The 26,142-nt window shown below is 24.3% G+C and overlaps 4 protein-coding genes across 4 annotated transcripts; 2 read left to right on the top strand and 2 right to left on the bottom strand.

The window, feature by feature from the left end:
- Window positions 1–1,075: 1,075 nt before the first annotated feature.
- On the bottom strand, window positions 1,076–6,061 carry PmUG01_10020900 (conserved Plasmodium protein, unknown function; the record flags this gene model as incomplete). The annotated part of the gene is made up of 2 exons (XM_029005391.1): window positions 1,076–5,393; window positions 5,853–6,061. The coding sequence occupies 2 exons, from the start codon at window positions 6,059–6,061 to the stop codon at window positions 1,076–1,078; spliced, it is 4,527 nt and encodes a 1,508-aa protein (XP_028861984.1).
- Window positions 6,062–11,754: 5,693 nt separating this feature from the next.
- On the top strand, window positions 11,755–13,518 carry PmUG01_10020800 (transporter, putative; the record flags this gene model as incomplete). The annotated part of the gene is made up of 1 exon (XM_029005390.1): window positions 11,755–13,518. The coding sequence occupies one exon, from the start codon at window positions 11,755–11,757 to the stop codon at window positions 13,516–13,518; it is 1,764 nt and encodes a 587-aa protein (XP_028861983.1).
- Window positions 13,519–16,076: 2,558 nt separating this feature from the next.
- On the bottom strand, window positions 16,077–17,165 carry PmUG01_10020700 (conserved Plasmodium protein, unknown function; the record flags this gene model as incomplete). Its single annotated transcript, XM_029005388.1, has 3 exons — window positions 16,077–16,520; window positions 16,689–16,878; window positions 17,146–17,165. 3 exons carry the CDS (start codon window positions 17,163–17,165, stop codon window positions 16,077–16,079), a joined length of 654 nt encoding a protein of 217 aa, XP_028861982.1.
- Window positions 17,166–22,131: 4,966 nt separating this feature from the next.
- On the top strand, window positions 22,132–25,506 carry KASbeta (karyopherin beta, putative; the record flags this gene model as incomplete). The annotated part of the gene is made up of 1 exon (XM_029005387.1): window positions 22,132–25,506. The coding sequence occupies one exon, from the start codon at window positions 22,132–22,134 to the stop codon at window positions 25,504–25,506; it is 3,375 nt and encodes a 1,124-aa protein (XP_028861981.1).
- Between the last annotated feature and the right edge of the window lie 636 nt (window positions 25,507–26,142).

Below are 26,142 nucleotides of genomic sequence, written 5' to 3'. Positions count from 1 at the left end.
AATGAAGTAGTTTTTATGTGTGTGTGTGTGTGTGTATTACATATTCGCAAAAAATTTTACAGTTTTAAAAAAATTTTAATTAAAATTTCTCCATTGGAATCATTAATTTAGGTGCCAGAATAAAAAATAGTGGGTAGTGTCCACTAAAAATGCTGTACACACATGTATACATGTACATATATATATATATATATATGCTTATTTGCATGAACAAATAGAACTTTAAAATGGAATACAGAAAAGGTCAGGATACTAACACAATTCTGCCTTCTCTATATCACACATTTCGAAAAGTGCATACAACATGAACTAAATTTATACATAACTTATTTGTAAAATAAAACACAGAACAAATTATTTTTAATCATTTGATATTTGCAAAAAGTTATATAAACTAGCAATATGGAGAAGAAAAAAAAATGCACGAAAATAAATGGTTAGCAGTTGTTGAATGGAAGCAAATAAAAAACAGCAAAGATATATTTAAATAAATTCACATATATAAAAAAAAAAAAAAAAAAAAGAATAACAAATTAAGAAGCTTATAGAACATCAGTTAAATGTAAGAAAATAAGGGAAATTAACAATTAAAAATTAAAAAGTAAAATTAACAAATGAAAATTAGGAAGAAGAAATAACAAATAAAAAGTAAAAACTAATATTTAATAATTTTAAAAATTAAAAAATTAATGCCTGAACTTGCAATAAAAAAAAAATGGAAAAAAAATGAATATAATAAAAAGCTAAATGCAAATATGTCAAATTGTGGCAAATTATTTCGTAAAATAAGATCAAAATAAAGGGAAAATTAACAGTACTTAATACATTTAATATGTCATTATTAATATATATTCTTTAGTTCTATGTGGCAAGAAGAATTATGGCATTTGCCTACACATAAACAAAAACATTCATAAATGTGCACATATGTACATATATACATACATATATATATATGTATATATGTATGTATATGTATACCAATGCGAAGGAAACAAGGAAAAGTTTGAACAACTAGCTAAAATGAATTTTCCACTGAATAAATATTTCTGTTCATATTTTTTTTTTTTTTTTATTAAAATTTAGCATCACCGTTGTTATAGTAGTTGTATATTATGTTCTTGCACAACTTACTATCATGCAGAGGTAAATGGACTATGTTGTAGTATTTACTTAATATCAAATGTTTAAAAATATAATATGATTTATAATTATAAAAGAAGTTCAAAGAGTCCGATGACTTGATTGATACATATTGTTTTGTATAGTGGCTAACTCCGTCAATTTCAAATATTGTGTTTGTATATTCATCATAAATATCTACTATAAATTGAATATTGTTTATATTAATTATATACTCATTCTTTATATTAAAATTCTCTTTCTGTCCATTTTTTTTCATTCGCAAAATATATTTTATATATTCATATAATTTTATATGAGACTTTGAACTATTTATTTGTTTAAATGTTGAGAAAACATGTTCCTCCACTTTTTTCACTTCTTTGTTAACACATTCATTAAAAAGATCGGGTGAAGCATGGTTATTCTTCCTTAAAAATTTTAAATTTTCTTTGTTCATTCTTATTTCATTTGGATGAATATTTTTTTGTAATAAATAAAAAATATCCAAATTTTCATTTGGTGAATAATTTTTATTGTATATAGTATTTATATATGAACGGTACATGTATTTGTTATTCTCATCTGTAATTTCCACATTACAGCACTCACTTGGGGTGGTACTGACAGCTTGTTTAATATTTTCGCATATTCTTTCATCCGTACTTTTTATTATGTCTTTATGCATACCGTTTTTGTTGTCTTTCAAATGAATACCTTTGGCAACTCCTTTCGTTGTTCCTCCCTTGAGCTGCATTTCCTTCTCTTGTTCTGAAAAGCTTGACAGGAGCTTTTCTAAAAAATAAAATTCCTTTTTGGAAAACTCTTTATCATTTATATACTGTTTAATAAAATTCCTATTGTACAAAAAATTGTTGTCCATATTAATTTTTACAAATAAATAAAAGGTATAAAATTTCATAATAACTTCATCATTCTTTAAATTTGTTAAAATATATTTTTTTATATTACTACTTTTTATACAGTACAACTGGTAGAAATAACTTTTTAACAATTTAATAGCAACACTTATGTAAAAATGAACATGGTCATATTTTGCCTTTCCCAATTTATCCTCCTTGTCTAAATAACAAGTTTTGTTCTTTGTTGTGTTGTAATATATGTTTGTTATTATCAAGCACATGCTATACATACAGGTTAATATATCATCATGATTATATTCAAGTGTATAAGGACTGTGATCCACATTTGCTCTAAAAACAGAAGACATATAATAACTGGTGAGAAGTTTTAAAATCAAACGAAGTTGGTTCATAGTCATGTTATTATATAAGGTTATCGGCAAGAGCATTTTTTTTAAAAGTAGAAATGAGTAACCATTACCGCTGTGGTTGCTGCTATTGCTACTACTACTAGTACTACTACTGGTATTACTACTAGTACTACTACTGGTATTACTACTAGTACTACTACCGGTACTACTACCCGTTTTACATAAAATGTACAAATAATTATAATTTATTAAACTAAATAAAGGCATAAAAGCAACATTTGTGTGCGAAAAGGTCCAGTTATAAATAGACAATATCCTTTCGTTTATTTTTTGAACTAAATTAAAAAAATAATTCAAATTTAAGGTTTGTTTGTAAAATTTATAAAACAATTGGTACAATTTGTGAAAGTACACAGAAGAGTACACAATTATGGACTCGTTAATAATTTTACTTTTATTTAATGAATAATTAATATTGCTTAAGCACACTAAAATATCATAATATCTCTGTAATATTTCATCATATGCCAATTTTATATTCATATATTTTTCTGTTTTGTCATCAAGGAAAAGGACGAATTTTATTTTTTTCTCTAAAAAGGAAATAATTAAATTGCACAATTGTAATTTGAGTTCATTATTTACATAAAATGGGTTCATATGCGTTAAATTGTATAAATATACAGAAAGATATTGTAAGTTTAAGGAAGGATTATTTTTGCAATAGTTAATATTTCGATTATTCACATTATCATATTCCCTTTCATTTCTTAATTTTATAAGTAAATTTTTTACAGTAATTGTTGTTAACTTTTTTAGAATATTTTTAATTGAGTGTATCTTTTCCCTATCTAGCACGTCCTTTCTTTTTTCTTCTCTTCTTAAAATAACTAATTTGTTATTACTACCATTATTATGACCATTATTATTGTAACTACTATTGCTGTAACTACTATTGCTGTAACTACTATTGCTGTAACTACTATTGCTGTAACTACTACTGCTGTAACTACTACTGCTGTAACTACTACTGCTGTAACTACTACTGCTGTAACTACTATTACTACCATTACTGTTATCCTGTTTAAATACTGGGTTCTTTTCTGAAAGGAATATATCATAAAATTTGTCATTACATGATTCTAGGTGAAGGTATCTTTTGTTCATCTCTGTGCAATCGTTTATATAAGCTCCACAAATGGTAATGTCGTCTGTGAGGATAGTGTCGAGCATGAATTGAGCTCCTTCTCTTTCCTCTTGTATGTATTTATTATTAAACGGTGAAAATTCGTGTTTCCTATTCTCATTTTGCACAGTATTGCCGTTGTTACCATACGGTTCTATGTAATGTGTAATACAATTGTTCATGATGAGAAAATTTTGCAAATTTTTAATACACTTAAAAATGATTGAATAGTGATGATAATTATATTTTTTTATATGCACAATGCTAAGAAGTAGAGTACTTTTTAAAAAGTCATCATAATGAAATGTAAAGTATGTCTTTCCATTTGTCAGAGATATATTACAGCTTATGTATTCTTTACACATTTCTCTTAATTTTTTAATGGGATAATATAAACTCATTGACTGAATCAGATTACATATATCTTTTTCATTTAATTGTAAAAAGAAACTTTTCCTATTTTTATGTATAATATAATACAACAGATCAAGGTAGACATTATTTATTTTTATCTTTGACATGCTCCATAAAAAGACAAAAAATTCTTGAAAAATTTTTTTATTTTCATACTTTGCAAGGTCATCAAGTGCATTAAGTTTTTTTTCATTCTGTTTTGTTTTTTCTCTTTCATTTTCCTTCTTATTTCTCTTTTTGTTTTCTTTCCCATTTTCCTCTTCTTTTTCATTTTCCATTTCTCTTTCTTTTCCTTTTTCCTTTTCGTTCAAGTGCTCTAAATTAGATAGATTTCCACTGTAAAAGCTATTGATATCATACTGACCACATGCATACCTATTGAAATGTTTCACCACCATAAAACACAAGCGTCTACTAAGTAGTAAAAACATGAAGTTTATGCTATCCTTTTCTAATTGAGATCTTACATTACTGTCTACAATTGAGTAAAACTTGTATGCATAATTTTTATAATTTGTGGTAAAATCAATAGAATAAAAAGTAAATATTAATGAATAGGAATAAATAATGTTAGATATTGCTTGCGATGACAGGTGAACGTACATATTGTTTATATGTTTTATATATATTAAATAGGTAGCTAAATTGTAGTATTTTATATTAATCAGAGAAAATAGCAAATTAGATACATGCCTATATGTCAATTTTTTTATAAAATAATTTTTATTTATCCTTTCTAGTACATACTGCAGTATGTCATTGTTGTAATCTAGGCAGTACGCGTTGTTACATGAGTAAGTGTAATAATTATCCAAGTTATTCTTTTTTTTAACTTGACACGTATAAATCCTTTCCTCTTCGTATTGATTTAGTTCATTTATCCCTTTTCTTTCATTTATTTCTTTTTCTTCATTTATGTCTTTTCTTTCATTTATTCCTTTTCCTTCATTATTTCCTATTCTTTCATTTTTTCTACTTTCATTTATTCCTTTTCCTTCATTTTTTCCTCTTCTTTCATTTTTTCTTTTCCTCTTCATGTACATGTTATTATATAATTCGTTGTAGTCGTTCACTTCGTTTAAGCCTGTGATATTATTTAATTCGTCTATATTTATATGTTCATTTATAATACTATAATTTATGTATAAGTCAGAATTAATTATTTTATAATCATTTTTTTTTATTAATTTGTATATTTTATACAAACATACCACGTAATTTATGGGTACTAACACATCTTTGTTATAATAAATAAATTTATATACTTCATTGATATTTTGCATGTTACCTATTTTCTTTGTTATAACAATATTTAATTCGTGCAAATTTACATTCTTATTATTTTTTTTGTGAAGAAAAAGGTACAGTTCATTCTTTTTTTTCGAACTTTTTTTCCTCGGCCAGTTATTTGCCTTTTGTATTCCATTGATCTCAAACCTGCTCGAACAGTAAAATTAAAAGTACATAACGTAAGAAGCTTTTAAAAAAGAAGAGGCCTTTCACGTGTCAATCATGTTATATATAAGCACATTGTGAATAAGTTGTTATGTTGTTATGTTGTTATGTTGTTATGTTGTTATGTTGTTATGTTGTTATGTTGTTATGTTGTTATGTTGTTATGTTTTATGTTGTACATTATCACGTTATGCCTTTACTTTGCTTCCTTTTTTTAGCAAAACACATATTTTATAAGAGTTACATCATAATTATGCAACTGTTTTGACAAGGAAGCTACTTCAGTCACAGGCATTATTCGATAGTGTGCGCAAAGGAATAAACATAACATATGAACACACATACGTGTATATATATATATATATATATATATATATATATATATATATATATATATATATATACTTATCAGTCATTTTATTTACAATTCGTGGCACTAACTTGGTGGCACTATCGGAGTGTTTTAGCTGCACAAATTGTTCCTTTTTACTATTTATTTTTGGGCTCTCATGTTTTAGATCATGCTCATATATACATGCAAAATTTTTTTTTTCAATGAATTTATATTCACAAATGCTGAATTTAAATATGTTTTTTTTTTTTTTTTCCCATATTGTTATGGCTTGATTGAGTAGGTTTTTTAAAATCATTTTAGTTTCTACATATTTTACAAATAGATAATTTATGCTTTTATGTAAAATAAAATGAAATACATAAATGTAATCTGGTAAAATGAGTCCTATAAGCTACTATATAATGTTAATAATTACAAGGAAAGATTTACATACATGAGTAATTTCTTTAAAAATTGGTGCCTTTACAAGATGGAGATTTAGCAGTTTTTTTTTTTTTTTTTTTTTTTTTTTCATTATATAACTTCTACTCTTTCGAGTATCACGCGCTCCCCTTGTCAGTAGAACGCTCCACATAAACGGTACATGGGCGTGATATATATATGTATGTATTTATGTATGTATTTATTTATGTATGTATGTATGTATTTATTTATGTATGTATGTATTTATGTATGTATGTATTTATGTATGTATTTATTTATGTATGTATGTATTTATTTATGTGTGTATTTATTTATGTATGTATGTATTTATGTATGTATTTATGTATGTATGTATTTATGTATGTATGTATGTATGTATGTATGTATTTATGTACACGAATTTAAAAAAGAAAAGAAACAAATGCTAGGCTTACACTCCAAAACATATCAGAACAATGGAGAACCAAAATTAGCGCAAAATTTTTATGAAGTGTGTTTATATTTTACAAACCCAGAATAGTCTTCACAATATATAACTTAACAACAGTTAACTATTTTAACATTTCATCAAATAAAAAATTGCATTGATGCGATGCTTTTTTTTTCTTTTTCAAAGCAGTCCTTTCCTATTTATAATATATAGGTATAATTCTTATGTTTTTTTTTTTTTTTTTTTTATTTTATATATGAAATTATTTCATCATTCTTTTTTTGAAGTTATTTTTATGAGTTGTTATTTGATTATATTATTTAATTTCCACATAAATTTATTTTCATTTTTTCCCTTTCCTTTTTAACATCTTTATTTCTCACGTATGTCCTTCATCACACTGTATCATACAAACACTTTTTTTTCGTTAAAATAAATCTCTATTGATGAACTTTTTGAAAAATAAATAAAACGAAAAGAATTTCTGTGTATATCTTGGAAAAGAAGTTTGTACCTGCGTTATTCCTCGTTCATCATTTTTCATTATATTCTTATTTTATTTTATTTTGTTTTATTTTGTTTTATTTTGCTTTGTTTTATTTTGCTTTGTTTTATTTTGCTTTGTTTTATTTTGCTTTGTTTTATTTTGCTTTGTTTTATTTTGCTTTGTTTTATTTTGCTTTGTTTTATTTTGCTTTGTTTTATTTTGCTTTATTTCGTTTTGTTTTATTTATTTCTTTTGTTCACAACATCATCTTATTTTTGTAAATATGAGAAATAGCATGAAGATAAACAAAGTGAACACAGCAAGGAAACGAATGATAGGGGTTTATTTTATATATTTTGAAAAAACTATACTTACCAGATTAGGAGTAAGAGTTGAATGGTAAAATTTTTCCTTGTAAGAATAAGTTCAGTTAGTAGTATTTGTTTTACACACGATTGTGTCATTGAATCTTTTTTTTTTAAATATTTTTGTAAATATCGTAAATCACTATATATATAGTAAGATTTGTATTTTTTATTATTTTTTTTTTTATTAACACCTTTTAAATTATTGTACACACTAAAATGTTAAGATAACATGTGGGCTTTTAAAACGTGTTAGTTAAATGCACGTTGTTATGAATGTACGTAATGTTTGTTATATATATGTATATATATATGTATGTACGTACCTATGTATGTATTTAGTTAAGTTTAATGGCAGTGCAGTTATTCTCTTTAAGGAAGTGGTAAATATAAGAACGTAAAAATATTACTACTGCAATATTTTTTGTTGTTATATATGTTTACTTTGGAAATAAAAAAGCATTATTTTGTACATATATATATATATATATATACATATATATGTAGCGATTTTTTAATTTATGATAAGATATAGTACCTATATATATTTATATACCAATTACTATATTGTTATTATTGTAGCGGTAAAAAACAATTTCGCTTGTAATATAGCATATATGAATGTATAATTGAACTTTGCAAAGCTCTTTTTTTTTTTTTTTTTTTTTTTACTCTCTTTCCGCAAATACATGTTATATATATATATATATATATATATATATAATATCCCCCTAATGAGGTATATAGTGCCTACTTCCATGTTAGGAAAATATAAAGCGAACTTTTTGATCATTCGTTATGCATATATAATAGTATTACACATCAATTTTGCAGTTGTCAAAGTTTCATGGTAAAATGTGTAAAAGAAATGCCTAATTTTAATAGAACTGCAAACACTATATACATACAGATATAACATACATTACGTGCATATATAAACATATATATACATATATACATATATATATACAGTGTAGAATTAATAAAAGATAGCATATTCCTGTATGGAAAGGAACAGCTACATTCGCAGTCGTTATTCTAAATTACTAATACCTATTGAATGTACTATTTTTAACTTCCATAAAGTTTAAAACTGTTTTATTATGTATACAAAACTGATCAGATCCAATTAATTACACAGTGCTTATAAATTTTTCTTAGTTTTTTCCCGTTTATTTTGTGAACAAATATATAGCCAAATTATACATTTCGTCAAAAATAAATGGGTGTATTAACCGCTTATTTTAATCTTTTATTTTAAAAGTGTTCTATTTTTTTCATATAAAAAAAAAAAAATTTATACCTACATAATATATATATAAGTACCTCTTGCTAAGTTTTTTTTTTTTTATATATCATTATTATTTATAGGATGTTTTCAAATTACGAGTTTATACGGCTCTAACGTAAACCTTTTTTCAATTTTCTTTTTTTTTTTTTTCAATTTCTTATTTCTTCCACATTAAGTTATACAGTTTCATTAAAGCAAGAAAAGTTTCAAGCTTACTTTCTTCTTGTTTCATAGAATTTTTCACTAAGCGAAATAAAAAGATTATACGTATATATATATATATATATATATATATATATATACATTATATGAGTTAAAACATCCCTTTTGCTGTATATACAAGATGTGAATATTGATCAATGATAGGTGAAACACCTGAAAAACAAATTTATCTTTTTTTCTTACTTTGCTTAGAGTAGAAGCACATACCATATATGTACATGTATTTATATTTATATACATATAAATATATATACATATATATATATTTGTTTATTATTTTTTTATTTAAACAAATAATCTTGCATTACTGCAATTATATAAAATATTGTAAAAAAGGGTAAACCAATTAGAATCTGCATAATATATATATTTTATTTTATATATAGTATTATATATATATATATATAGATAGATATATGTTATATGCAAATGTATATGATTTATAAACTAGTTAACAGTTGCGTTTTAAAACAGGCTTATTTGTGCATCGGATGTTTTGAAGTACATTTAGTATTTATTATTCATTGGTTAACCCATGTTACGAGTACATCTAGATTTAGTTGATACATGTATATATTTAATTAGGTATAACACTACATGCATAATTTATTATTTTTTTTTTTTTTTAGTTAGAAATATAAGAAAACTATATGAACAATTTGTTATATGGAAAAGATAATAATAAGGGATTTGCTGTTTTTATGCATTTTATAAAATTTTCTTTTAATAATTACAATAATAAATATAATAATATAATAAACATATAATTATATTATATATTACTGTAGTACTATATTATTATATGCTATTATGTTGTTTTATTATTATATTGGTTTTATTATTTTACTGTTTTATTATTAAATTGTTTTATTATTATATTATGTTATATTAATATTATATTTAATTATAATTATGTTTTTGTAACAAGCTCAGTGAATATAATTCTTTTATTATTGTATGAATACAGCTATGACGCTGCTTTAAATTTTTTGTTTTTTCCAGTTAACTTTTATACGTACAAATAAATTTTGAAATTTTTTTCATTTATTTTAATTGGTTATATGAAAATCTTTTAGTAACTTGTTCATTTTAAGCAGATTTTCATATACATATACGTACGTGTTAATTTGTATATATATACATACGAAATTGTATATATATATACATACAAAATTGTATATATATATACATACGAAATTGTATATATATATACATACGAAATTGTATATATATATACATACGAAATTGTATATATATATACATACGAAATTGTATATATATATACATACGAAATTGTATAATATATTCATACGAAATTGTATATATATATACATACGAAATTATATATATATATTCATACATATTTGTATAAATATATTTATACGTATTTGTATAAATATATTCGTACGTACTTATTACATACGTATATTCTTACGTACTTACGTACATACATATATTCGTGCATATATTCGTACATATATTCGTACATAAATATATACATATATACGTACAAATTTATATGTTTGTTTTTTATTATATAATATTTGCAAAGTATACTAAATGTAGATAAGTTACATGTACTTGTACATGCTTTGGCTAGATGACTATTATTATATGTACATCTAGCGAAGTTATCGTTTAATTTTTCAAACTTCGAGTCTATCAATCTGTTAATAGTTTTTTTTTGTTTTTTCTGCCTCATTTTTTTCCCTTATTTTTGTATTTAGCATTTTATTTATTTTTATTAATATTAATATAATCATTATTTTTTATTATTATTATTTTATTTTATTTTATTATTATTTTTTTTTATTATTATTATTTTTTTTTATATATCAATGGATAGGTTTACGTTTGATGGCTTTGTTGGTTTATTTACTGACTACATATAAGACCCGTTGTGTGCTCCTAAACTCAGTAGTTTAGTTAGACTATTTTTCTCTAATACCTAATATGTAGGTTTTTTTTTTTTTTTTTTTTTTTTTTTTTTTTTTTTAAATTTAAATGCAGTTATTTTTACATTTCCTATTATTGCTGTATAGAAGTACCATACATTTGATATAGCTTTTCTTAGCTTCGGGAAAAGAAGTATAATAACTGATGTAAAAAAAAAAAAAAAAAAAAAAAAAAAAGTAAAAAGAAAACTAAAATAAAGTAGAAATATTGCAATAATAATAGAGACAAAATATAGCAAAAATATAGTAATAAAAATATAGTAAAAATAAAGCAAATATAAAAATACAACTATAAATATAATAATTAATAAAGATCATTTAGCTATGTATTATATGGCGTATGATTCATTATGGTTTAGATGTTAAAGTGTATAGTAGTATAGCAGTATAATAATAGTCATATTACCTTTTTGAAAGTGTACATGTGAGTATACGTATATGTATATATGTACACTTATATGCATGCCTATAAACTACTATATATATATATATATATATATAAATATACCCACTTGTATATCAGCGCGCATATGAATATGCATATACATGTAAACTGCGCGTACGAATAAATGACCTGCACCAGTTGAATAATCGACATACAAGTAAACCATTGTAGAAATATAGTACAAAGTTTTGAGTGTTGTTGTTATATTCAGTTACATTTAATAGGTGCATCCTTAGAACAGAAAAAAAAAAAAAAAAAAAAATTAAAAAAAAAAAAATAGCAAAAAAATATATAGGGAAACTGATAACAAAACGCCCCCCCCACCTTTCGCATATAGCACATAACAACGTGTTAAGCATTATATGGAACAATGAGCCATACACATAATAAAGACAAGAACAATATAAGTAACAGCAGAAATAGTAATTACGATAACGATGGCAATAGCAGCAATAACCGCAACGGAGGTAGCAGCCGAATGGGCATTAAAAAATTAGATTCTACTCAGTCAACGACGCATATTGAGGGTATGGCATATAGTAGCGGTAAGGATGGTAAAATAACGCAAAGTGGAAATAACAATTACGATATAATAAGAGGTAAGGATAAAAAAAAGAAAAAGAAGAAAAATAATGGAGTGTTAGATTTAAATAAAGAAGAGTCATTTAATGATAATTCTTTTTATTTGTCGGATAATATAGTAGAGGATGAGGAGCTAAATACAAGTGGAAACAAAATATCTTTTATTAAAAAATTGAGAATGTGTATTAGTTATTTTGGGCCTGGTTGGATTGTAGCAGTTGCATATCTAGACCCAGGAAATTTATGTAGTAATTTAAATGTAGGTTTAATTAGATCATCGTCAAATAATAATAATAATTTAGTAAAGGATTATACAGGTTATCATTTATTATGGATTTTAGCATATGGTCATTTACTTGGCTTTATATTTCAAGTATTGTCAATGAAAATTGGTCATGTTACAGGATTAGATTTAGCATCAATATGTTATAAAGAATTTGATAAAAGAATTTCACGTATTTTATATTTCTTTGTTCAGTTGGCAATATGGGGCGCACATATTCAATCCATCGTTGGTACATTTGTAGCTATTCATTTAATATTTGGTGTATCAGTTAAAGTAGCAATATTTTATACTTTAATTGAAGCATTAATTTATAGTTTTTTAGAAAATAGAAGTTTGAGTTTACTTGAGAATGTATTGAGTTTTCTTATCGGCATTTTAGCATTCTGTTTTATTATAAACGTTTTTATGGTCCCAATAAATTTTAAAGAAGTAGCAATGAGTATTATGTATCCACGTATACCTGAAGGTAAAGGGTTTGATGCTATGGCTTTACTGGGTAGTATCATATCAGCGCATGTTTTTTATTTACATACCAATTTAACTTCAAAAAAGAAGGCAGTAATATTTAATGATAGAATGTTAAAAAGATATAATACGTTAGGAACTATCGAATCTGCTGGGTCTTTATTTCTCTCATGTGTAACTAACTGTATCATAGTGCTTACATTTGCCGAGGTAAGTATTAATGTACATGATAGAAGAGATGAATATAATTTGTTTACAGCATATGAAGTTATGAAAAAATCATTTGGTAAAGTTTCTATATATATATGGTCCTTTGGATTGTTAAGTAGTGGAAATAACTCAAGTTTTATGTGTGAATATGCTTCCAAATCTGTATTTGAAGGTTTTTTAAATAAAAAAATAAGCCCATTTTTTAGGGTATTATTTTTCCGATTTTTCCTTTTTTCAATTATTTATTTATTTTTATTATATGATAAATATAGCATTGATCAATTAACAAATTTTATTAATGTTATTCAAGTGCTTTTATTACCTTTGGCTATTGTACCGCTTTACCGCTTCAGTATTCATAAAAATGTGTTAGGAAAATTTGCTTTAAAAAAATATGCCAAATTTTCTGTTTTTGTTATTGTTGTTTCAATTACCATTGCAAATTTATCCTTAACACTCTTTGATTTTCTCCAATCTACACGCAGTATCTATGCTATTTGTTTTGCAGTTGTTTTTACATTTTTTTATCTATTTTTTATTTTCCTCTTTTTTAAATTACCAATTACCAAAATTTACTGTCAGAAGTGTTGAGGTGGTAGCGGTTATATTGCCTGCTGCCCCCCCCCACACGTACATATACGCACGTGTACATATACGCGCGCACAATGTACTTTTTTAAGTGGGTGGCTGATTGATATCCTGTCACTGCCCATTTTGTAATTTTTATTCCTATTTTTATGGTTTATTTTGCCATTATTTTTATTCTCAATTTTTTTACTTCTATTTTATTTATATACTCATTTTGTTCACTTCCATTTTGTTTTTATATTTTTTGTGGGAGCAGCGGGTATATTCTTATATAGATAATATATGCCCACTTTCCATTGTATCCGGGCTTTCACATTTATTCTCCTTTTCTTATCTCGTCCTATGCTTTATTATATATATATATATATGTTTATTTTGTTAGTCATATTACCATTTGTAGGGCTAATAATGAAGATATTATGCTCCCTGATAATTATCTTTCTATTCGTTTAGCTGTACATTTAGATATACATTTAGCTATTTATTTGGCTATTTATTTATCTATTTATTTGGTTATTCATTTGGCTATTTTTATAAATTTTTTTTACCTGATTTTTTAGTTAATTTTTTAGCCTATAATTTGATTAATTTTGGCAAATTTTTTTATGTCATTATTTGTCTCCCCATTTCTCTCCTATTATTCTATTCCCATTTTTGTGTACCACTATTTATCATTTTTATTTTAATTTTCGCTTTAATTTTCATATTCATTTTCTTTTCCATTTTCTTTTTAATTTTCATTTTTGTGTCATTCATTTAATTAGATATTACAAAATGTAGTCGTATTACTATCGCAAATATAACTTAAATTTCTCTATGTAGAATTTTCCATTATTCTTACCTTTTTTAAAAAGAAATGTTTTAATATACAAACTACGCAGTTGAAAATGGATTGATATATATATATATATATATATATATATATTATTTAACAGTATTCCTGGGGTATTTATTGAGATGCACTGGGCTATATTTCTAGCTCACTTATTTTACGCATTAAATGAATAATATGTATATTATGTCATACATTGAGAAAATTTATATTCTTTTTTTTTTTTCATGCATATGGTTTGAGTTTTCTGCTGTTTGAGGGGGCAGGGTTTTACATTAAGTTATGTAAGCCACATTATTGTAGTACATATGACATATATGTATGTATGGTTAGACAAACAAAAAAAAAAAAAAAGCATATATGTAGAAAGCAATAATTGAGGGGTGTACCTATTTACGAGGGTCTTTTATATTATATCATAATTCCGAAATGCCCATAGGGACAATATGAATAAGATAATTAAGAATGTGTTGAGGGATATAATAAATTTGTTTACATATGTAAATGTGTACATGTGTACACTTTTTCCTAAAAATTGCTTATCAATTTTGTACAAAAGAGTAATAATGACACTATTAATTTTGTTGTATTTGCCTATTAGTAATATATCTGCTCTTTTGCTTTAATATTACCCCTTTTTCAAAAAAAAAAAAAAAAAAAAAAGTGTGGTGTGGTAATAAGGTAAGCCCGTAAAGGAAAGAAATAAAAAATAAAAGAACTTACAAAAAGAACTAAATGGGGAAACGGACCAACGGATTGCTGTTTAGAGATAAAAATAAAAAACTCATTAGTATTTTAAGTTTGTCTTTTTTTTTTTGTATAAAGTATGCTAACATAATTTTCTATTAAGTTCATGCATAACATATTTACAGAAGTGAAGCCGATCCACATATCCCCTCTCTTTCTGTTAACGGTTTGCGGAATAACTGAACATAACTTATAAGCATTTAAAATGTTAAGCGATTATGTCAATTTGCTTTATTTCATTTTTTGACATTTTTGACATTTTTGACATTTTTGACATTTTTTACATTTTTGACATTTTTTACATTTTTTTACATTTTTTGACATTTTTTACATTTTTGACATTTTTGACATTTTTGACATTTTTGACATTTTTTGTCATTTTTGACATTTTTGACATTTTTGACATTTTTGACATTTTTGACATTTTTTACATTTTTTACATTTTTGACATTTTTGACATTTTTTGTCATTTTTTGAAAATTTGTTCCTTAAAACTAAGAAGCACAAAAATAAAACATGATTAAAAACAATAGTAAATAAGGGATATGTATCACTGTTGCAAATTTAAAAAAAATATTTTAACAACAAAAAAACAAAAGTGGAATGAAAAATAAGTTATGCAGATAAGTAAAAACATATACATATAGTATATACACACATAGCCCAGGCATGATATTATAAATAAACTGTGTTTGTGTACCAATATGAAAAAGGGTAAATTTGAGAATGATAAATGAAAAAACAAAATTTAATTACAAGATGAACATTATTTTACTTTAGAATAAGCATTATTTTATCATTACTACACGGATACAATCCATATTGCTCCTTAATGACAAGTATGAAGAATATACTGTCCCTAATTACAATTTTTTTTGCCTGTACAAAATTTTTTTTTTTTATTTTTTTTATTAAACATTATACAACACATAAACAAAATAAATTATAATGCCTATATGTGGTTTCTTTTAAAATAGCTGAATTATAAAAAACTTGCTAATTCATTGTCATTATTATTAAGATATCCAATATTATAAACCTCTACTCGTTCTTTCTTACGTTCTTCATTATTATTCATTACATCATTCGTGTTTATTTCCACCCTGTGGTAATTACTTTTATTATTTTTTATACTATTTGATAAATGCTTATGTTTACAGCAGTGATCTAGGTTGTTCATCTTCAGCAATTCGTGGGAAGCATAATTTGTTGACACTAAAAAAACAGCCCCAAGTAAAGCCATCGGCAAATGCAATTTTTGATATGCACTATTTACTTTTGCGTTTGAAAAATCAATGTGTGCATGTGAAAGAACAAATAAAATAAGACCAAATAAGGTCCACAAAAGCAGAGGAACATTTCTCAATTGAATGAAGTTGTAGATGGTTGTCATCGAAATTAAAGGTGTCATTACGTACAGGGCAACCTAAAAAGAGTATAAATGTGGGTATATAGATATGGATATATATATATATATATATATATATATATATATATATATATATATATATATATAAGTATATAAGCAAAATTATTCAGTCACAAGGAAACATAAAATACACATCAAAAAGTATGAAAACCAGTTCATTATTACTTTTTCTATTATTTCATGCCATTCATTGTGGTTATGGCTATCCGGTTCACCACCGTTATGGCCATTACTGAATGCATTAATCACTGATATCAGAACTGTAACAATTGGTATTACAATACAATCGATTAAGCATAATATATTCGCTATTGCCGAAATTTTGTTCAAATTATCTTTAAGGTAATTGTATAAACTAAAAAAAAAAAAGAAAAGGTTACACTCTATTTATAAGACGTGGTTAAGTACAAATCGTGTATAAATTTAAAATGGTAATAAATGGGCTTTAAATATTCTATTCGGTAAAAATGTTCAGCACGTTTGCACACATGTGCTACTAGCACGACTGTATAAAATATATATATCTATATATATATATATAAATGAATGCTTAAAGCCGCATTAATCTCATAATGAACAACACATTTAACGCTTCTTTTTCTATTCTTATCTAAGTCATTACCTTACAATTTTCTCCTTCATTTTTAACAAACAGTTATGTGTTTATGACGCATAGAATTTTATTAGTACAATAAAGTGTTTATAATTTTTTATTTTTTCATTTATATTATATTTAAAAAAAAAAACGTAGAAGGAAAAATCCCTTAAATCGTTATAGCAAAAAAAAAAAAAAGAAAAAAAAAAGCCATAAATATATAGGTATACATATATGTATATATCTATGCGTGTAACAAATGTATACTTAAAAATAATAATTTACTTTTTATGTACATAAAGTTGGAAGAACGCCAAAAAATAGAGTAAAACAAAATAAAATAGAATATGATTAAATAAACGCATAAATGCATATATAAAAGTGCTCGTTAAATTATCTAAACATGGCTTTCCATATATAAAAAGAACAATGTAAGCCGTTAAGTTAATAATGTATCTAATTCAAAATTTTGGGTCCCCATTCCCCTTAAATAATCACGTTAAAAGAAACCCCCAAATTAATTTATTTTTTAAAAAATGGTAGAAGTAAATATACCTGCATGCATATCATGTAAGTTTTATGTGTACAAGTATTGTATATACATACATACAAATATATATATATGGTCATATGTTAAAGTCTTTTTTAATTAGCTTCAGAGTTCAAAAGGGTATATCAAGATGCCATTATTTTAAAAAATATTCTTAAAGCTATCTATCGTAAAGTGTTATATTTAAAATAATTTTTTCCTTTTTATGTTGGTTTCTTCCAAAATATTTACCAAAAAAAAAAAAAAAAACAGCACCTATTACCTTAACGCATTAGGAGGTATTACAAATTCAGCATAAACAAAAATACTATACATATATACATACATATATACATACATACATATATACACACATACATATATACATACATATATACATACATACATACATATATACATACATACATACATACATACATATATACATACATACATACATATATACATACATACATACACATACATATAGCAAAATAATGATATGCACGACTTTGTCACATGCAGAGTGTGCACTCCTCTACTAATTCGAAAATTTGGGGTCAAGGCTACATTACTATAACAATTATAAATTTTTAAAAATATATAAATAAATAAATATATATATAATGCATATAATTTGGGTATATATTTATAAATATGTATATAAATACATATATATATATATATATGTGTAATAAAATGAAAAATCGTTTGTACATTTCACGAACTTTTTTGCGTTTCCAAAGAGTAGCCCCACATTCAAAATAAATATATATATATTTTAAAGCATTTTTCAATTAAAAAATTTTTAAAAAAATAAAATTAATAAAGAGAATGCACCCATATTAAATAGAAGCAAAATTATTCAAACGAAAAAAAAAAAAATATATATATATATATAATATATATATATATATATATATAATATATATTTATCTATCCCTATTATAATTTTTACTAAAAATAATATATATTACAAAAAATTAAAAAAAAAAAAAATCAATTTATTTCGAAAAGGAGAAGATACATCACCTGAATGTACGAATATGAAAATGTACTGCATTATACATAAATACAAGCGTTATATGTAAATACAGAAATATGTACATATATATATATATATATATGTATACATTTAAGTATATATATTATTAAAATGTATACGTATACATATAATTATATATATGATGCATATATAATATATATTTACATATACATGTAGAGATGTTATGTATAAGTACAAAAAGCATATTTTTGTATATACATATATATATGCCTATATATTAAAAGTTCATTTATATATAATAGTAACAATCCAAAAGCGTAAACAAAATATAGTAAGGGTGTAATAATAAATCTACAATACCGTACAAGTATAAAGATTACAATTACATACGCACATAAAAAAAAAAAAAAAAATTAAAACAAATAGAAAATTAAAATTGTATTGTATATAAAAAGATACAGAACTAAATTTTTATTGCATATAAAAATTAAAAAACTAAAATTGTGTTGTATATAAAAAATAATAAAATTGCAAAAAAATAAAACACATAAATCATAAGGAAAAAAAAAATACTATAATATTTTTTACAAAAAGGGGGTTACAACAAAAAAAAAATTTTATATGCTTTTCTCATTCATGTATTATATATTAACAAGTGTATAATAAATAACAGCAATTTTTTCATTTCAAAAAATTTTTACATTTAAAGAAATAATACTTAAATAAACGTAATATTTTTATACATATGCATATATATATATGTATAGATATAGATATATAAATACATACTTATGTACGTAACGTATATATATAATTTAACATACATGTAACACATTACTTATAGGTTTAACAAATGAATTAGCTATGACATAATTTCTTGTATTTTAAGAAAATTCATGATAAATAAAAATTTAGATAAAATAAAAAAAAGGAAAAAAAAAAATTAAGGGGAGACTATAAGTTAAAATTATATTTTGTTTTATAATTAAATAATTCTTACATATGTACCATTCACGAATAAAAGGAGAGCATAAATTTATATTTAATTATATGTTGTATTTTTATACATTCATAATATGTATATATGTATATATATTATATATATAAATACAATAATATTCGTGGGCGGTGATACTTTATCCTTTTTAAAATACATGCATTTATATGTAACTTATGAGTAGCTTGTATAAATACAGTTAACCGTTATACAAATATACATATACATATACATATACATATATATATATATATACATATACATATATATATATATATATATATATATATATATATATATATATATATATATATATATACATACATACGTACGCACATACAAATCAAATTGTAAATGTAAATTTTTCATGCCTATAGTAACTTCCCTTGTGTAGTAACATAATAATGCATAAAATAAAAAAATTAATTTTCAATATATAATTAAAGCAAAATATACAATTATAGGGTACAAATATAAAAAGTATAAATAATATATTTATATATAATATTATGGTAATATTTGCAACATACACTTCACTCACAAAGATAAGGGGATACAATATATACATATGAAGGAAAAAAAAAAATATATATTAATAAAAATAAAAAAATAAAAAGAGCACATGCCTTTTTTTTTTTTTTTTTTAATGAATGCTTTCAGTTTAATTATACATATAAAATATATAATTTTGTTAGAGTGCTCTTTTCTTTTTGGTATATACCGTTGAAAAAAAAAAAAAAAGTAAACATCCAAAATGTAGTAAATATGTCATTTATATAGAAGTTTTTGTGAAATATTTAAATATAATTAATGCATATATGTATAAACATGTATATGTGCTTATATGTACTTAAAAATACACGTACATTCGTATATGTATATATATATGCATATAAATATGTTTTTATATATATCCATATACAAAAATATAAAGCTTATAACATATATATATATATTATATATATATGTATATATATTGCATACATATTGTATACATATTTTATGTACATACTATGTACGTATGTGCCATTTAAACAAGTAAGCGTAATAGTAAACGTTTTATTAATAATTTCTATTTTTGTTAAGCTTATTAGCATAATTTTTTATTTTTGACACCGTTATTTATTGAAGATTGAAACCTTTAAAATATATTTTTTTTTTTTTTTTATCTTAAATATATATATATATATATATGTATGTATGTATGTATATAAAAAGTATATATATATATTTTACATAAATGTGCTTATATATATTATTTATACGTATACATTTCTGTAATGTAGATATAACTACTTTTACATAATTTTTTATAATTTTTTATTTTTTTTCATTTTCATATCCTTGTATTATATTATATATATATGCATATATATATATATATATATATAAAATATATATAACATACTATCCTCTTTTATTACATTGTAATCCATACGTTTTTTAATATTATATTTACATGCGATAGAAATATAAAAATTTTTTACAATTTTTTTTTTACCATTTATTCAAATGTATAATATTGTATATGTAAATATATATTTACCCTTGCAATTTTTTTCAAAATAACGGCAGTGTTACTGTATATATATATATATATATATATATATATATATATATATATATATATATATTTATATTTATATTTATTCATTTATTTATTATTTATTATTTATAAAGTTATTAAAAAAATAAAATAAATAAAATAAAAATAAATAAAAATAAAAAAAATTAAAAAAATTAAAAAAATAAAGGAGTATTTATTTTTAAAAAGTTGGAATACCATCCAAAAGTATATATATATATATATATATGCCTCTGCTTACATGTTTATGCATAATTATGTACATAAATATAAATATACATGTGTTCATAATTAAAAAGGAATTCATTCAAGTTATTAAAGAGTTGAAAATATAATTCCATAGGGATATACCTGTGCATACATATAAATATACATATATATACATATATTTTTATGTACCTATATACATATACGCATTGGTTTAAATATAGCCACTTCATGTGCACACGTAGGAACAGCATAAAATTGTAAATGAGCTTATTTATGTATGCAAAGGGAAGAAGAGGTTGTTATATGTATACATTTTGAATAGTTTTGCAATATCTGAGCACAGCATTATTACTATCATCGCCACGACTGTAGTTATGTGTTATACGTTATGTGTATGAGCGCTTACGCAGTTATATAAATATATGTATGTATATATGTGTGTATATACCTGCACGCACGCATGCGTATGTGTATAAGCCGTTTATTTACATTTTCTTGTAACTGTAGTATAGGTACGTAGCATCGATCGGTGCATGTTTTCGAAGGACGCGGTTTATGCGCATGTATGTATGTGTATACATATGTATATGTAAATATATACATTTGGGCATATACATATAGGTAATATAGAGATATACACTTATATACACATACTTATATAGCACGGTGAAAAGAGGTAAGGAGGAATGGAAAAAATTGTGGAAATAATTGAGGGGTTAAGCAGCTCAGATAGTCATATAAGAAATGAATGTGAGAATACATTAAATTTTTATAAAAAGAATGATTTAAATAATACAGTGTTGTCAATACTTAAGTTGTTAAAGAGTCATAAGGATAGTCAAGTAAGGTTACAATGTGCTATATTGATAAGGAATATATTCCGAGCGTATATTAAGTCCGCTAATGTGGATTCAGGTGAAAAGGAAAAAAACGATAATTCTGTATTAAATGCAGATGAAGAAAATTATTGGGATATATTACCAGAAAATTTAAAAAATATTGTAAAGTCTGAGCTTATTAGTAATTTAAGTACAGAAACAGATAAAATAGTAAGAAATAATTTATGTAATAATATAATTGATTTGTCGTCTAAGCTACTTATAAATAATCAATGGCCAGAATTATTATCAGTTACATTTGAGTTTTGTAATTCTAATAATAATGATGTATTAATTAGTGGATATAAAATATTAGGAGGTATTTTAAGTTGTATACCAGATGAATTAGAAGGGAAACAAGACATTATTTCAGCAGTTTGTATGAAGGGATTAAATTCATCAAGTGTACAAGTTAGAGGGGAATGTATAAATTTAATATCATGTATTGTAGAAGATAATAGTAGTTTATCATTAATAAAAAGTGTACAAGGATGTATACCATTAATATTACAATCTTTAAATTTGATGGTTAAGAATAGCTGTTCAGATATATCAGTTTTAGAAGAATGTGAAAAGGTCCTTCAGTCTATTGGGAAAATGATAGATTACAATGCAAAATTTTTTTCTAAACATATATCAAGTTTATGTAATATATTATTTAGTATATGTATGAAGGAGGAGAATGAATTAAATTATGATTTTGATAATAGCTTAAAATCGTTGAGTATTGAAGCACTTATTACTATTCCAGAGAGAAGACCAAAAATGGCTTTATCTGTTCCACATTTTGTAGAAAAAATTATACATTTATCTATGTTATTTATGTTAGATATAAATAATGATTGTTTTAACGAATGGATGAATTCTATTAAAGAAGGAAAGGATGACAACCAAGAATTATATGATATTGGTGAAGAATCATTAGACCGAGTAGGAAAAGCATTTAGTGAAATTGAAGAAGCTGAATTTATTCATATCTTATATAATAAGGTATCAGAGTTTTTGATGAAAAATACATGGGAACATAAATATGTAGCTATTATGGCCATAGCACAAACTATTGAGTATTTACCAGAAGATGAAATAGAAGAGCAATTAGAGCATGTGATAAAGATGCTATTACAAGTTTTATTAGATCAAGATGTGAGAGTTAGATATGCTGCTTGTCAAGCGATAGGACAAATATCGTTAGATCATCAACCATATGTACAAAAGGAATATCCAAGAAGAATAATAACTGCATTAATAACTACAATGAATGATGTACATTTGAGAGTTCAGTCTCATGCTACTGCAGCTTTTGTTAATTATGCAGAAGAATTAGATAAAGTTTCTTTACTACCTTTTGCTGATATGATTATAGATATATTGCTACAAAAATTAAACTCTTCGAATTATTTGTTAGTACGTGAACAAGCTGTTACAGCTATTGCTGTCATTGCTGGTGTTATTGAAGAAGATTTTTTAAAATACTACTCCACAGTTGTTCCAATGATGAAAGATATTATACAAAAAGCTGTGTCCGAAGAAGAAAGAACATGTAGGGGAAAAGCTATCGAATGTATATCTATTATTGGTTTATCAGTAGGTAAAGAAATATTCATAGATGATGCAAAAGAATGTATGAATGCATTATTACAAATTAGTAGTACGAAAATGGATCCAGATGATACTGTTAAAGAATATATTCAAGAAGCTATTGGTCGTATATGCAGAGCATTAGGAAATGATTTTTACCCCTATTTGAGTAGTATTGTGCCTACTATACTATCTCTTTTATCTGTTTTACCAAAACCATTAACAGATGATGAAGAAGATTTAACTATTACTATGATGTCAAATGGACAATATGTAGGTTTGAAAACATCATTACTTGAAGATCAAGAAAAAGCACTTGACTTATTAATAATCATCATAGAAGTGTTAAAGGAAAATTATAAAGACTACATACAAGCTACAGCAACAGCAGTATTACCTATGTTGAATTATGAATTGTCGGATGAAATAAAGCAAAAGGCTTTAACGGCTATTAGTGAACTAATAGAAGCAGCACGAATTTTATCAGAAAAAACTGATAACAACAAAACTATGTTGCATGCAATTCTAACGGCAGCAGCTGAGAAGGTGTTAAAAAGTTTATCAGAGACTAAGTTAGATGATAACTATGAGTATATACTGGACGTTATGATTATTGAATCGAATGGGTTATACATGTGTTTGCAAAAGGCAGGTGCAAATGTGTTACCAGATGGTACATTAAAGCTGTTTTTTAATCAAATATTTAAATTATTAGAATGTTCAACAGATAGAAGAATTGTATATAATCAAAAAAAAAATAATGAAGATGTAGATGAAGATGAATTATTAATAATTGATAGAGAAGAAGAATTAGAACAAAATTATAGGACAAATCTATTAGATATATTAGGTGTACTAATTAAATATCATTCTACTCAATTCTTAAATACATGTTGTGAAATATGTATTGCTTTTATTAATAATTATTTGAGTTCACCTAATGCCGAAGATGTAGCTTTAGCACTGTATGTATGTGATGATTTATTAGAATTTTTACAAGAAAATAGTGTATGTTTATGGGAGTATTTTATGAACCCATTGCTTCTTAACATTAATCATACGGATGATAAAGTAAAACAAGCTGCATGCTACGGAGTTATACAAGCAGCAAAAATTGAATCCTTCAACAAATATGCAAATATTGCTGTTGAGTATCTTTTAAAGTTAATTCATCAAAATACATCAAGTAAGAAACCAAAGGAATTTATTTCAGCAATCGATAATGCTGTAGCTGCCTTGGGGGATGTTGTCTTAATGCATACATCTAAGTTTAACAATGCAGAAGAGTTAATTAAAGTTTGGTTAAACAATTTACCAATTAAAGAAGATGATGCAGAGGGTAGGAGGGTTCACAAAAATTTAATTGATTTAGTTTCACAAAATCATCCTCTTTTATTTGGAAAAGATAATTCAAACACAGCCAAAATTATCGAAATCTTTTTAACAATATATGAAACCGATTTTTCAGATAGTGAATGTAACAAGAAAATTGCCTCCTTAATAAATTCGCTAGACCAATCCTATTTGAGTAATTTGGCTTCGTCCACTTTGACAAACAAACAGGCGAAGAAGCTCAACCATATGGTAAATAGCTCTAGAAAGTGACAACAGAAAAAAAAGAAAAAAAATAAAGGTGGGTATGATATATATATGTATTATATACAATATGTATGCACGTGTACCCCGGCAGCCAAAGGGGTTGCTCAGGGGGTTCAAAACGTCGAAAAAAAAAGCAAAAAAATATGAAAAAAATTGAATAAAATTGAAAAAAAAGTATAAAAAAAAAAAAAAATAGTAAAATAATAAATTAAAAATAAAAAAAAATAAAAAAAAATTAAAATAAAAATAATGGTAAAACTATAAAAATTCAAAAAAATTTATTGTACACAAATAGTAGCACACGCAAGTGTACTACTCTCCTCACGTACCAATTTATACGCATGCCTACGTCATTGTATATAATGAATATTAATACAGAAATGCATAATTATGTGAATATATAAGGAATGAAGATGTGAAAAGAGAGATATTTATAGCCATATTTATATTTACATTCATATTTATAATTATATTCTTTTTTTTTTTTTTTTTTTTTTTTTTACCCCTTCCTTTAGTGTACAAGACTGCATATACGAATGTACGTGTACGCATTGCACGTATTGTATTTTTACTTTTTATTTTATTATGCAGAATTAATTGCGATTTAATCGCGCTGGTTTTACATTCACTGGATTATTCAAT

Source organism: Plasmodium malariae (genome assembly GCF_900090045.1).
Source record: "Plasmodium malariae genome assembly, chromosome: 10".
Lineage (NCBI taxonomy): Eukaryota > Apicomplexa > Aconoidasida > Haemosporida > Plasmodiidae > Plasmodium > Plasmodium malariae.
Note: the sequence above shows the minus strand (reverse complement) of the source record. Positions and strands in the feature narration are given on the sequence as shown.